At 59.7% G+C, this 14,135-nt stretch overlaps 1 protein-coding gene across 2 annotated transcripts in view; it reads left to right on the top strand.

Annotated features, from left to right (window-relative positions):
• Positions 1-14,135, top strand: part of Chid1 (chitinase domain containing 1) — a 62,594-nt gene that overhangs the window by 35,851 nt on the left and 12,608 nt on the right. The window contains exons 3-7 of one of the 2 annotated variants that reach the window (XM_042670399.1): positions 373-522; positions 952-1,084; positions 11,452-11,496; positions 12,149-12,255; positions 13,588-13,649. In XM_042670399.1, coding sequence (XP_042526333.1) covers positions 373-522; positions 952-1,084; positions 11,452-11,496; positions 12,149-12,255; positions 13,588-13,649 — 497 coding nt within the window. The remainder of the gene's footprint in view (positions 1-372; positions 523-951; positions 1,085-11,451; positions 11,497-12,148; positions 12,256-13,587; positions 13,650-14,135) is intronic. The other variant, XM_042670400.1, reaches the window with a different exon arrangement.

The raw sequence follows: 14,135 nt of genomic DNA, 5'->3' as shown, positions 1-14,135 counted from the left end.
AATAGTGGGGCAGCATGTTCCTCACATGGTCTAGACGTGTGTGGCCCTGGGGTGCCCAGGGACCACCGACTGTCCATTTTCACATGTGGGAAAATGGGAGCCACCATAATTCTCTGCCTGCTCTCCAACCCAGAGCAAGGGTAGGCCTGGCCCCTGGCAGCTACACTGCCTGCTCACCCAAAGCTAGAGCGGGTCACCCAGGACACCTGCGTGGCTGCTTTGAAGTTCCCAGGTCAGCTGTGCTGTGTTAGTCCAGAGACGGCCCATCGCTGAGTGGAGTGGGCTCGCTGCCGCTGCCGCTGCCGCTGCCTGCAGTGCCCTGCTCACGCTGACGGCAGCTGACTGACGGCTTTCTCTCTCCTTCTGGTACAGACTCAGTTTTCAGATAAGCCTGTCCAAGATCGAGGTCTGGTGGTGACAGACCTCAAGGCAGAGGATGTGGTGCTGGAGCATCGCAGCTACTGCTCAGCAAGAGCCCGGGAGAGAAATTTTGCTGGAGATGTTCTAGGCTACATTACTCCAGTAAGTTGGGGCCCTGTGGTATGGAGGGACAGGCTTCGACCCTGGGCTCCTCCCAGCCCCCGGGACTGCCTGGTTGCCTCCTAGCCTAGGCTCTGCTCTCTTGGCTGTTGCTTCCGTGGGAGCAGTACCATCCTGGAGGTGGCAGAATAAAGGACTGCTCCCTGAGCCTTGAGAGGGGCCCTGGGGCTTCCTGGACCCAGCTGCCATCCCAAGAGGTACATACGTACTAGTTTAGGTGGAGGGGTGTCACCCTGGGCGCAGGGGACACCAACGAGGATCTCGGGCTATGGCCGCAGTCCCAGCAGCTCGAGGGTGGCAGGGCGGCCCAGCCGGGGTCACTCAAGCCCCGCCCTGGCCTATCCTGAGCGAGCGGCAGCACCGCGGAGCAGCCGGTGTGAACTCACCTGCTCTCATCCCTCCCCCTGCCAGTGGAACAGCCATGGCTACGATGTCGCCAAGGTCTTCGGGAACAAGTTCACGCAGATCTCGCCTGTCTGGCTGCAGCTGAAGAGGCGTGGCCGGGAGATGTTCGAGATCACAGGTCTCCACGACGTCGACCAAGGTCCTCCTGTCTCCTCTCTTGCCTTTGTTTTTCCTTGGGGCTGAGACGAGAGTGCATGTGTGTGACATCACATGTGACTTGGGGTGTGTCGGTGGCTGCTGAGGTCAGGGTGTGTGTGTGGGTGTGCATGTCTGAGGGTGAGGAACATTTAGCCTACCCCTCATGCTGCATAGCTGAGTCCAAAGTGCAGGCTGATGTGCTGGCTGGTGTGCGGGCTGGTGTGCGGGCCAGGTGTGAGTGGGGCCTAGCAACCCGTAGCGTAAGCCCCACGGTGCTCCCACCACGGTGCTCCCCACCACGGAGCTCCCCGCCACGGTGCTCCCCGCCACGGAGCTCCCCGCCACGGGGCTCCCCGCCACGGGGCTGCCCGCCACGGGGCTGCCTGCCCGGTGTTGCCCGCCACGGGGCTCCCCGCCACGGGGCTCCACGCCACGGTGCTCCCGCCACGGCTGCCCGCCACGGGGCTGCCCGCCACGGGGCTCCCTGCCACGGGGCTGCCCACCACGGTGCTCCCGCCACGGGGCTCCCTGCCACGGTGCTCCTGCCACGGGGCTGCCGCCACGGTGTTGCCCGCCACGGGGCTGCCCGCCACGGTGCTCCCGCCACGGGGCTGCCGCCACGGTGTTGCCCGCCACAGGGCTCCCCGCCACGGGGCTCCCGCCACGGGGCTCCCTCCACGGTGTTGCCCGCCACGGGGCTCCCGCCACGGTGTTGCCCGCCACGGGGCTGCCCGCCACGGGGCTCCTGGCACGGGGCTCCCGCCATGGCCTCTGCAAGGCTGATCAATGTCTGGATGGCCGCACTGGGGAAGCTACTGTCCTGGAGCTGACAGAGTGGAATTCTAGGGCGTTCTCACCTCTCTCTCATTTCAGACTCAGGAGTCAGGTTGGCTATGGGATGGGCTTTCCCTTGCATACTCAGGCTGCATGCGAGTGTGGGCAGGGCCGGCCCTGGCATGACTTGCACAGGCCCTAGGCAGTGAAGGACCCAGGCCATGGACTCTGTCCTCCTGGTAGCTGTCTCCACTTGAGATCCAGGGAGGAAGACGACGCTCCACCAAGGGCAGCTCCATCAGAAGGGGCCTGAGTGTCTGTGGCTGACCGGCACCAGGCTCTGACATGATTAGCAAAAGAGGAGTTAGTCGACTGGAGTTCTGAGAGCAGAGCTGTTTTCCTTGATTCTGGGAGAACCGTGAGGAGGTGATGGAGCGTCTGGTGCTGTGAGAACCGTGAGGAGGTGATGGAGCGTCTGATGCTGTGAGAACCGTGAGGAGGTGATAGAGCGTCTGGTGCTGTGAGAACTCGAGGAGGTGATGGAGCGTCTGGTGCTGTGAGAACCGTGAGGAGGTGATGGAGTGTCTGGTGCTGTGAGAACCGTGAGGAGGTGATGGAGGGTCTGATGCTGTGAGAACCGTGAGGAGGTGATGGAGCATCTGATGCTGTGAGAACCGTGAGGAGGTGATGGAGGGTCTGATGCTGTGAGAACCGTGAGGAGGTGATGGAGCGTCTGGTGCTGTGAGAACTCGAGGAGGTGATGGAGCGTCTGATGCTGTGAGAACTGAGAGGAGGTGATGGAGCATCTGATGCTGTGAGAACTGAGAGGAGGTGATGGAGCATCTGATGCTGTGAGAACTCGAGGAGGTGATGGAGCGTCTAGTGCTGTGAGAACCGTGAGGAGGTGATGGAGTGTCTGGTGCTGTGAGAACCGAGAGGAGGTGATGGAGCGTCTGATGCTGTGAGAACTGAGAGGAGGTGATGGAGCGTCTGATGCTGTGAGAACCGTGAGGAGGTGATGGAGCGTCTAGTGCTGTGAGAACCGTGAGGAGGTGATGGAGCATCTGGTGCTGTGAGAACCGTGAGGAGGTGATGGAGCGTCTGGTGCTGTGAGAACCGAGAGGAGGTGATGGAGCGTCTGGTGCTGTGAGAACTGAGAGGAGGTGATGGAGCGTCGTGCTGTGAGAACTGAGAGGAGGTGATGGAGCGTCTGGTGCTGTGAGAACTGAGAGGAGGTGATGGAGCATCTGGTGCTGTGAGAACCGTGAGGAGGTGATGGAGCGTCTAGTGCTGTGAGAACCGTGAGGCGGTGATGGAGCATCTGGTGCTGTGAGAACTGAGAGGAGGTGATGGAGCGTCTGGTGCTGTGAGAACTGAGAGGAGGTGATGGAGCGTCTGGTGCTGTGAGAACTGAGAGGAGGTGATGGAGCGTCTGATGCTGTGAGAACTCGAGGAGGTGATGGAGCGTCTGATGCTGTGAGAACCGTGAGGAGGTGATGGAGCGTCTGGTGCTGTGAGAACTGAGAGGAGGTGATGGAGCGTCTGGTGCTGTGAGAACTGAGAGGAGGTGATGGAGCGTCTGATGCTGTGAGAACCGTGAGGAGGTGATGGAGCATCTGGTGCTGTGAGAACTGAGAGGAGGTGATGGAGCGTCTGATGCTGTGAGAACCGTGAGGAGGTGATGGAGCATCTGGTGCTGTGAGAACCGTGAGGAGGTGATGGAGCGTCTGGTGCTGTGAGAACTGAGAGGAGGTGATGGAGCGTCTGGTGCTGTGAGGACTGAGAGGAGGTGATGGAGCGTCTGATGCTGTGAGAACTGAGAGGAGGTGATGGAGCGTCTGGTGCTGTGAGACCTGAGAGGAGGTGATGGAGCGTCTGGTGCTGTGAGAACCGAGAGGAGGTGATGGAGCGTCTGATGCTGTGAGAACCATGAGGAGGTGATGGAGGGTCTGATGCTGTGAGAACCGTGAGGAGGTGATGGAGGGTCTGATGCTGTGAGAACCGTGAGGAGGTGATGGAGCGTCTGGTGCTGTGAGAACTCGAGGAGGTGATGGAGCGTCTGATGCTGTGAGAACTGAGAGGAGGTGATGGAGCATCTGATGCTGTGAGAACTGAGAGGAGGTGATGGAGCATCTGATGCTGTGAGAACTCGAGGAGGTGATGCAGCGTCTAGTGCTGTGAGAACCGTGAGGAGGTGATGGAGCGTCTGATGCTGTGAGAACCGTGAGGAGGTGATGGAGCGTCTGGTGCTGTGAGAACTGAGAGGAGGTGATGGAGCGTCTGGTGCTCTGAGAACTGAGAGGAGGTGATGGAGCATCTGGTGCTGTGAGAACTGAGAGGAGGTGATGGAGCGTCTGATGCTGTGATAACCGTGAGGAGGTGATGGAGCGTCTGATGCTGTGAGAACCGTGAGGAGGTGATGGAGCGTCTGGTGCTGTGAGAACTGAGAGGAGGTGATGGAGCGTCTGGTGCTGTGAGAACTGAGAGGAGGTGATGGAGCGTCTGATGCTGTGAGAACTCGAGGAGGTGATGGAGCGTCTGATGCTGTGAGAACCGTGAGGAGGTGATGGAGTGTCTGGTGCTGTGAGAACTGAGAGGAGGTGATGGAGCGTCTGGTGGTGTGAGAACTGAGAGGAGGTGATGGAGCATCTGGTGCTGTGAGAACCGTGAGGAGGTGATGGAGTGTCTGGTGCTGTGAGAACCGTGAGGAGGTGATGGAGCGTCTGGTGCTGTGAGAACCGAGAGGAGGTGATGGAGCGTCTGATGCTGTGAGAACTGAGAGGAGGTGATGGAGCGTCTGGTGCTGTGAGAACTGAGAGGAGGTGATGGAGCGTCGTGCTGTGAGAACTGAGAGGAGGTGATGGAGCGTCGTGCTGTGAGAACTGAGAGGAGGTGATGGAGCGTCTGGTGCTGTGAGAACTGAGAGGAGGTGATGGAGCGTCTGATGCTGTGAGAACTCGAGGAGGTGATGGAGCGTCTGATGCTGTGAGAACCGTGAGGAGGTGATGGAGCGTCTGGTGCTGTGAGAACTGAGAGGAGGTGATGGAGCGTCTGGTGCTGTGAGAACTGAGAGGAGGTGATGGAGCGTCTGATGCTGTGAGAACCGTGAGGAGGTGATGGAGCGTCTGGTGCTGTGAGAACTGAGAGGAGGTGATGGAGCGTCTGATGCTGTGAGAACCGTGAGGAGGTGATGGAGCATCTGGTGCTGTGAGAACTGAGAGGAGGTGATGGAGCGTCTGATGCTGTGAGAACCGTGAGGAGGTGATGGAGCATCTGGTGCTGTGAGAACCGTGAGGAGGTGATGGAGCGTCTGGTGCTGTGAGGACTGAGAGGAGGTGATGGAGCGTCTGGTGCTGTGAGGACTGAGAGGAGGTGATGGAGCGTCTGATGCTGTGAGAACTGAGAGGAGGTGATGGAGCGTCTGGTGCTGTGAGACCTGAGAGGAGGTGATGGAGCGTCTGGTGCTGTGAGAACCGAGAGGAGGTGATGGAGCGTCTGATGCTGTGAGAACCGTGAGGAGGTGATGGAGGGTCTGATGCTGTGAGAACCGTGAGGAGGTGATGGAGCGTCTGGTGCTGTGAGAACTCGAGGAGGTGATGGAGCGTCTGATGCTGTGAGAACTGAGAGGAGGTGATGGAGCATCTGATGCTGTGAGAACTGAGAGGAGGTGATGGAGCATCTGATGCTGTGAGAACTCGAGGAGGTGATGCAGCGTCTAGTGCTGTGAGAACCGTGAGGAGGTGATGGAGCGTCTGATGCTGTGAGAACCGTGAGGAGGTGATGGAGCGTCTGGTGCTGTGAGAACTGAGAGGAGGTGATGGAGCGTCTGGTGCTCTGAGAACTGAGAGGAGGTGATGGAGCATCTGGTGCTGTGAGAACTGAGAGGAGGTGATGGAGCGTCTGATGCTGTGAGAACTCGAGGAGGTGATGGAGCGTCTGATGCTGTGAGAACCGTGAGGAGGTGATGGAGTGTCTGGTGCTGTGAGAACTGAGAGGAGGTGATGGAGCGTCTGGTGGTGTGAGAACTGAGAGGAGGTGATGGAGCATCTGGTGCTGTGAGAACCGTGAGGAGGTGATGGAGTGTCTGGTGCTGTGAGAACCGTGAGGAGGTGATGGAGCGTCTGGTGCTGTGAGAACCGAGAGGAGGTGATGGAGCGTCTGATGCTGTGAGAACTGAGAGGAGGTGATGGAGCGTCTGGTGCTGTGAGAACTGAGAGGAGGTGATGGAGCGTCTGATGCTGTGAGAACCGTGAGGAGGTGATGGAGCGTCTGATGCTGTGAGAACCGTGAGGAGGTGATGGAGCGTCTGGTGCTGTGAGAACTGAGAGGAGGTGATGGAGCGTCTGGTGCTGTGAGAACTGAGAGGAGGTGATGGAGCATCTGGTGCTGTGAGAACTGAGAGGAGGTGATGGAGCGTCTGATGCTGTGAGAACCGTGAGGAGGTGATGGAGCGTCTGATGCTGTGAGAACCGTGAGGAGGTGATGGAGCGTCTGGTGCTGTGAGAACTGAGAGGAGGTGATGGAGCGTCTGGTGCTGTGAGAACTGAGAGGAGGTGATGGAGCGTCTGGTGCTGTGAGAACTGAGAGGAGGTGATGGAGCGTCTGATGCTGTGAGAACTCGAGGAGGTGATGGAGCGTCTGATGCTGTGAGAACCGTGAGGAGGTGATGGAGTGTCTGGTGCTGTGAGAACTGAGAGGAGGTGATGGAGCGTCTGGTGCTGTGAGAACTGAGAGGAGGTGATGGAGCATCTGGTGCTGTGAGAACCGTGAGGAGGTGATGGAGCGTCTGGTGCTGTGAGAACTCGAGGAGGTGATGGAGCGTCTGATGCTGTGAGAACTGAGAGGAGGTGATGGAGCATCTGATGCTGTGAGAACTGAGTGGAGGTGATGGAGCATCTGATGCTGTGAGAACTCGAGGAGGTGATGGAGCGTCTAGTGCTGTGAGAACCGTGAGGAGGTGATGGAGCGTCTGGTGCTGTGAGAACCGAGAGGAGGTGATGGAGCGTCTGATGCTGTGAGAACTGAGAGGAGGTGATGGAGCATCTGATGCTGTGAGAACCGAGAGGAGGTGATGGAGCGTCTGGTGCTGTGAGAACTGAGAGGAGGTGATGGAGCATCTGGTGCTGTGAGAACCGTGAGGAGGTGATGGAGCATCTGGTGCTGTGAGAACCGTGAGGAGGTGATGGAGCGTCTGGTGCTGTGAGAACCGTGAGGAGGTGATGGAGCGTCTGATGCTGTGAGAACTGAGAGGAGGTGATGGAGCGTCTGGTGCTGTGAGAACTGAGAGGAGGTGATGGAGCGTCGTGCTGTGAGAACTGAGAGGAGGTGATGGAGCGTCTGGTGCTGTGAGAACTGAGAGGAGGTGATGGAGCGTCTGGTGCTGTGAGAACCGTGAGGAGGTGATGGAGCGTCTAGTGCTGTGAGAACCGTGAGGCGGTGATGGAGCGTCTGGTGCTGTGAGAACCGTGAGGAGGTGATGGAGCGTCTGATGCTGTGAGAACTGAGAGGAGGTGATGGAGCATCTGGTGCTGTGAGAACTGAGAGGAGGTGATGGAGCGTCGTGCTGTGAGAACTGAGAGGAGGTGATGGAGCGTCTGGTGCTGTGAGAACTGAGAGGAGGTGATGGAGCGTCTGATGCTGTGAGAACTCGAGGAGGTGATGGAGCGTCTGATGCTGTGAGAACCGTGAGGAGGTGATGGAGCGTCTGGTGCTGTGAGAACTGAGAGGAGGTGATGGAGCGTCTGGTGCTGTGAGAACTGAGAGGAGGTGATGGAGCGTCTGATGCTGTGAGAACCGTGAGGAGGTGATGGAGCATCTGGTGCTGTGAGAACTGAGAGGAGGTGATGGAGCGTCTGATGCTGTGAGAACCGTGAGGAGGTGATGGAGCATCTGGTGCTGTGAGAACCGTGAGGAGGTGATGGAGCGTCTGATGCTGTGAGAACTGAGAGGAGGTGATGGAGCGTCTGGTGCTGTGAGACCTGAGAGGAGGTGATGGAGCGTCTGGTGCTGTGAGAACTCGAGGAGGTGATGGAGCGTCTGGTGCTGTGAGAACCGTGAGGAGGTGATGGAGCGTCTGGTGCTGTGAGAACTGAGAGGAGGTGATGGAGCATCTGGTGCTGTGAGAACCGTGAGGAGGTGATGGAGTGTCTGGTGCTGTGAGAACCGTGAGGAGGTGATGGAGCGTCTGGTGCTGTGAGAACCGTGAGGAGGTGATGGAGCGTCTGGTGCTGTGAGAACCGTGAGGAGGTGATGGAGCGTCTGATGCTGTGAGAACTGAGAGGAGGTGATGGAGCGTCTGGTGCTGTGAGAACTGAGAGGAGGTGATGGAGCGTCTGATGCTGTGAGAACCGTGAGGAGGTGATGGAGCGTCTGATGCTGTGAGAACCGTGAGGAGGTGATGGAGCGTCTGGTGCTGTGAGAACTGAGAGGAGGTGATGGAGCGTCTGGTGCTGTGAGAACTGAGAGTAGGTGATGGAGCATCTGGTGCTGTGAGAACTGAGAGGAGGTGATGGAGCGTCTGATGCTGTGAGAACCGTGAGGAGGTGATGGAGCGTCTGATGCTGTGAGAACCGTGAGGAGGTGATGGAGCGTCTGGTGCTGTGAGAACTGAGAGGAGGTGATGGAGCGTCTGGTGCTGTGAGAACTGAGAGGAGGTGATGGAGCATCTGGTGCTGTGAGAACTGAGAGGAGGTGATGGAGCGTCTGATGCTGTGAGAACCGTGAGGAGGTGATGGAGCGTCTGATGCTGTGAGAACCGTGAGGAGGTGATGGAGCGTCTGGTGCTGTGAGAACTGAGAGGAGGTGATGGAGCGTCTGGTGCTGTGAGAACTGAGAGGAGGTGATGGAGCGTCTGATGCTGTGAGAACTCGAGGTGGTGATGGAGCGTCTGATGCTGTGAGAACCGTGAGGAGGTGATGGAGTGTCTGGTGCTGTGAGAACTGAGAGGAGGTGATGGAGCGTCTGGTGCTGTGAGAACCGAGAGGAGGTGATGGAGCATCTGGTGCTGTGAGAACCGTGAGGAGGTGATGGAGCGTCTGGTGCTGTGAGAACTGAGAGGAGGTGATGGAGCGTCTGGTGCTGTGAGAACCGTGAGGAGGTGATGGAGTGTCTGGTGCTGTGAGAACTGAGAGGAGGTGATGGAGCGTCTGGTGCTGTGAGAACCGTGAGGAGGTGATGGAGCGTCTGATGCTGTGAGAACTGAGAGGAGGTGATGGAGCGTCTGGTGCTGTGAGAACTGAGAGGAGGTGATGGAGCGTCTGATGCTGTGAGAACTCGAGGAGGTGATGGAGCGTCTGGTGCTGTGAGAACTGAGAGGAGGTGATGGAGCGTCTGGTGCTGTGAGAACTGAGAGGAGGTGATGGAGCGTCTGGTGCTGTGAGAACTGAGAGGAGGTGATGGAGCGTCTGGTGCTGTGAGAACCGTGAGGAGGTGATGGAGCGTCTGGTGCTGTGAGAACTGAGAGGAGGTGATGGAGCGTCTGATGCTGTGAGAACTCGAGGAGGTGATGGAGCGTCTGGTGCTGTGAGAACCGAGAGGAGGTGATGGAGCATCTGGTGCTGTGAGAACCGTGAGGAGGTGATGGAGCGTCTGATGCTGTGAGAACCGTGAGGAGGTGATGGAGCGTCTGGTGCTGTGAGAACCGTGAGGAGGTGATGGAGCGTCTGGTGCTGTGAGAACTGAGAGGAGGTGATGGAGCGTCTGGTGCTGTGAGAACTGAGAGGAGGTGATGGAGCGTCTGGTGCTGTGAGAACTGAGAGGAGGTGATGGAGCATCTGGTGCTGTGAGAACTGAGAGGAGGTGATGGAGCGTCTGATGCTGTGAGAACCGTGAGGAGGTGATGGAGCGTCTGATGCTGTGAGAACTGAGAGGAGGTGATGGAGCGTCTGGTGCTGTGAGAACTGAGAGGAGGTGATGGAGCGTCTGATGCTGTGAGAACTCGAGGAGGTGATGGAGCGTCTGATGCTGTGAGAACCGTGAGGAGGTGATGGAGTGTCTGGTGCTGTGAGAACTGAGAGGAGGTGATGGAGCGTCTGGTGCTGTGAGAACTGAGAGGAGGTGATGGAGCATCTGGTGCTGTGAGAACCGTGAGGAGGTGATGGAGCGTCTGGTGCTGTGAGAACTGAGAGGAGGTGATGGAGCGTCTGGTGCTGTGAGAACCGTGAGGAGGTGATGGAGTGTCTGGTGCTGTGAGAACTGAGAGGAGGTGATGGAGCGTCTGGTGCTGTGAGAACTGAGAGGAGGTGATGGAGCGTCTGGTGCTGTGAGAACCGTGAGGAGGTGATGGAGCGTCTGGTGCTGTGAGAACCGTGAGGAGGTGATGGAGCGTCTGATGCTGTGAGAACCGTGAGGAGGTGATGGAGCATCTGATGCTGTGAGAACTGAGAGGAGGTGATGGAGCGTCTGGTGCTGTGAGAACCTTGAGGAGGTGATGGAGCGTCTGGTGCTGTGAGAACTGAGAGGAGGTGATGGAGCGTCTGGTGCTGTGAGAACTGAGAGGAGGTGATGGAGCATCTGGTGCTGTGAGAACCGTGAGGAGGTGATGGAGCGTCTGGTGCTGTGAGAACCGTGAGGAGGTGATGGAGCGTCTGGTGCTGTGAGAACCGTGAGGAGGTGATGGAGCGTCTGATGCTGTGAGAACCGTGAGGAGGTGATGGAGCATCTGGTGCTGTGAGAACCGTGAGGAGGTGATGGAGCGTCTGATGCTGTGAGAACTGAGAGGAGGTGATGGAGCGTCTGGTGCTGTGAGAACTGAGAGGAGGTGATGGAGCGTCTGATGCTGTGAGAACTCGAGGAGGTGATGGAGCGTCTGGTGCTGTGAGAACCGTGAGGAGGTGATGGAGCGTCTGATGCTGTGAGAACTGAGAGGAGGTGATGGAGCGTCTGGTGCTGTGAGAACTGAGAGGAGGTGATGGAGCATCTGGTGCTGTGAGAACCGTGAGGAGGTGATGGAGCGTCTGATGCTGTGAGAACCGTGAGGAGGTGATGGAGCATCTGGTGCTGTGAGAACTGAGAGGAGGTGATGGAGCGTCTGGTGCTGTGAGAACTGGAGGAGGTGATGGAGCATCTGGTCGGCTGTGGCCATTCCTCAGCTTGGAGGACCTGCTCTGAGGCTTAGTCGTTTTGTAGGGGCAGGAGGAGGATGCTGGAGCCAAGAGGGGCCAGGAGGAAGGGACTGGGGCCAGGAAGATGGGGATGGGCCAGGAGGAAGGGTAAGACTTGGTAGAGTAGGGTTGCCCTTGGCTGGGGTAGAGGTCAGTTTTTTTTTTTTTTTTCCCCCGTCACGGGGCCTGAACTCTGGCCTGGGCGCTGTCCCTCAGCTCTTCAGCTCAAGGCTAGCACTCTACCACTTGAGCCACAGCGCCACTTCTGGCTTTTTCTGCTTATGTGGTGCTGAGGAATCGAACCCAGGGCCTCATGCATGCGAGGCAAGCGCTCTACCACTGAGCCTCCTTCCCAGCCCCAGAGGTCAGTTCTCACATGGCCTCTTTCCCTGGGGCTCCCTCACCTCTTCCGCGCTGCTGTTTTTCTTCTGGAGTGTTCTGAACCTTCCGAGCAAGCGTGTGCCCGTGTTGACTGCCCGTCCATGTCCCGCAGGGTGGATGAGAACCATCAGGAAGCAAGCCAAGGGGCTGCGTATAGGTGAGTCCAGCGGGCCTGTGTGTGGTCAGGCCCCGAGCCCTCACACCGCTGCTGCTTGTAGCTGTCTTGCTCAAGTGTCTCCCCCCCGCCCCCTCGCTTGGCATTCATGGCTCACGGTCCAGCCCAGTGCTAGGCTCTTCCACTCTCCTGGACTGTGACCCATCAAGACTAGGACCATCTCCACCAGCGACTGCATCGTCTTCTTCCATTTCTTCCTTCACCTGTCCAATGAGCAATGATGCGTTCTGAACCCTGCTCAGAGTTCCGCCCAGGATTGACATTTACCCCGGAGCTCACCGCTCGGGGGTGGGCATGTGCCTCTGGGGCAGCAGAGTGAGCCTGTGGTGCTGGGGCTGAGGGCATGACCGTGGGGGTTGGGCCAGAACTGTGAGCACGGGGCGGGCACGGGGACCGTGGCAGGGGCTGGGAATGCTCAGGCCAAGGCCAGGCTGGTGACAGCCTCAGAGACACCAGCAAGCAGCCCGGCCCGAGGGAGCGGGGTGGGGGTGGGGGGCTCCCTCCCGGGCCTGGGGTGTGGGTGTGGGCGTCATGCTGGACCCCTGGCTGTCCGGGGGCCTATCCGTCCGTCACCGCGGCCTGCTCGGGGCCAAAGGGCAACGAGAGAGGACGACTCCCTGTGTCCTCCCCTCAGTGCCGCGGCTTCTGTTTGAGGACTGGACCTTCGATGACTTCCGGAGCGTCTTCGACAGTGAGGACGAGATAGAGGAGCTCAGCAAGACTATGGTCCAGGTGGCAAAGGTGAGGTCTGTGGGCGTCCCGGGCCTCAGCTCAGGAGGCCTCAGGGCACAGGCCTCCAGCTCAGGAGGGCTCAGGGCTCAGGCCTCCAGCTCAGGAGGGCTCAGGGCACAGGCCTCCAGCTCAGGAGGGCTCAGGGCTCAGGCCTCCAGCTCAGGAGGGCTCAGGGCTCAGGCCTCCAGCTCAGGAGGGCTCAGGGCTCAGGCCTCCAGCTCAGGAGGGCTCAGGGCACAGGCCACCGGCCCGGCCTCCAGCTCAGGAGGGCTCAGGGCTCAGCCACCCGGCCTCCAGCTCAGGAGGGCTCAGGGCTCAGCCACCTGGCCTCCAGCTCAGGAGGGCTCAGGACACAGGCCACCAGCTCAGGAGGGCTCAGGGCTCAGGCCTCCAGCTCAGGAGGGCTCAGGGCTCAGGCCTCCAGCTCAGGAGGGCTCAGGGCACAGGCCTCCAGCTCAGGAGGGCTCAGGGCTCAGCCACCCGGCCTCCAGCTCAGGAGGGCTCAGGGCTCAGCCACCTGGCCTCCAGCTCAGGAGGGCTCAGGACACAGGCCACCAGCTCAGGAGGGCTCAGGGCTCAGGCCTCCAGCTCAGGAGGGCTCAGGGCTCAGGCCTCCAGCTCAGGAGGGCTCAGGGCACAGGCCTCCAGCTCAGGAGGGCTCAGGGCACAGGCCTCCAGCTCAGGAGGGCTCAGGGCTCAGGCCTCCAGCTCAGGAGGGCTCAGGGCACAGGCCACCGGCCCGGCCTCCAGCTCAGGAGGGCTCAGGGCTCAGCCACCCGGCCTCCAGCTCAGGAGGGCTCAGGGCTCAGCCACCCGGCCTCCAGCTCAGGAGGCCTCAGGGCTCAGCCACCCGGCCCTGGCAGGTAACGCCTGTCACTGCAGCTCTTCGGCCACCCGCCACACCCTCAGGCCCCACAGGGCCTGTACTTGGCTGCTGTGGCCTGGCTTTCTGCGCTGGCGTTTGCATTACAGCCTTGTCTTCCAAGAGGGCGGCCTTGGAAGGGCACGGCATGGCTCCTGACCGCAGTAGTTCTCGGGGTGGGAGGTCCCTTACCGCCTGGAGCAGGGGGTTTCTGTTGACCAGACCCCTCTTCTGTTCTGCTTGAAGCCCACATCTGCTGGCATGGTGTGCCTGGCTGCAGGGGTGGAGGGAAAAGGGTGGGCAGAATGCAGGAGTGCCCCAGCCGGAGCCCTGCCTTCGGAGAGGGAAACGTGTGCCGCAGGGCTGGGTCTGGCCTCGGGTTGGAGTAGGACCTTGGCAGAGGTAGCTCCACGGCTGTCTCCTCCTCACGTCTTGTGGGTGGGTGTCTGATTCTCCTCATCTGCTCCTGTTCCTTGCAGAACCAGCATTTTGACGGCTTTGTGGTGGAGGTCTGGAGCCAGCTGCTGAGGCAGAAGCATGTGTGAGTGGGAGAAGCGGGTGGCTGTCCATGCTGGGCAGCTACAGGGAGACCTCAGGAGAGGGAGGCTGTGGGGGGTCTTCCTCCAGCAGCCTCTGCTCCTGGGGGGGACAGGACCCCGAGAAGGGGGGCCTGCCTGCTCCTAGAAGCTGGTATGGCCGAGCCGGACACCCCGGTCTGGTAAAGAGAGGGTGGACTTGTGCAAGAGGCCAGCTTGCTGGAAAGCAGACACCTCCCAGCTGAGCAGAGGTGTGCCTGCCTCCCTGTGCTGCAGTGCGGGCCTGAGGTGTGGCGGGCCCAGTGTCCTCGGGGAAGGGCGGGCTGGCCGGGCCAGAGCTGTCACACCGTGCTTTCCCACGTGCTTCCCCCCCCCCCACCCCCGTTGGCCCCACTTCCCCCCCCCCCCCCCCTGTTGGCCCCACGGCCCGGCCCGCTGTCACCCCCCCATGGGCCCCCACAGCCCTGAGGCATGCCACTCCTCTTTCTTTC

The sequence above is a fragment of the Dipodomys spectabilis genome, unplaced genomic scaffold (genome assembly GCF_019054845.1).
Source record: "Dipodomys spectabilis isolate Male_0828 unplaced genomic scaffold, ASM1905484v1 ptg000548l, whole genome shotgun sequence".
In the NCBI taxonomy this organism is placed as follows: domain Eukaryota; kingdom Metazoa; phylum Chordata; class Mammalia; order Rodentia; family Heteromyidae; genus Dipodomys; species Dipodomys spectabilis.
Note: the sequence above shows the minus strand (reverse complement) of the source record. Positions and strands in the feature narration are given on the sequence as shown.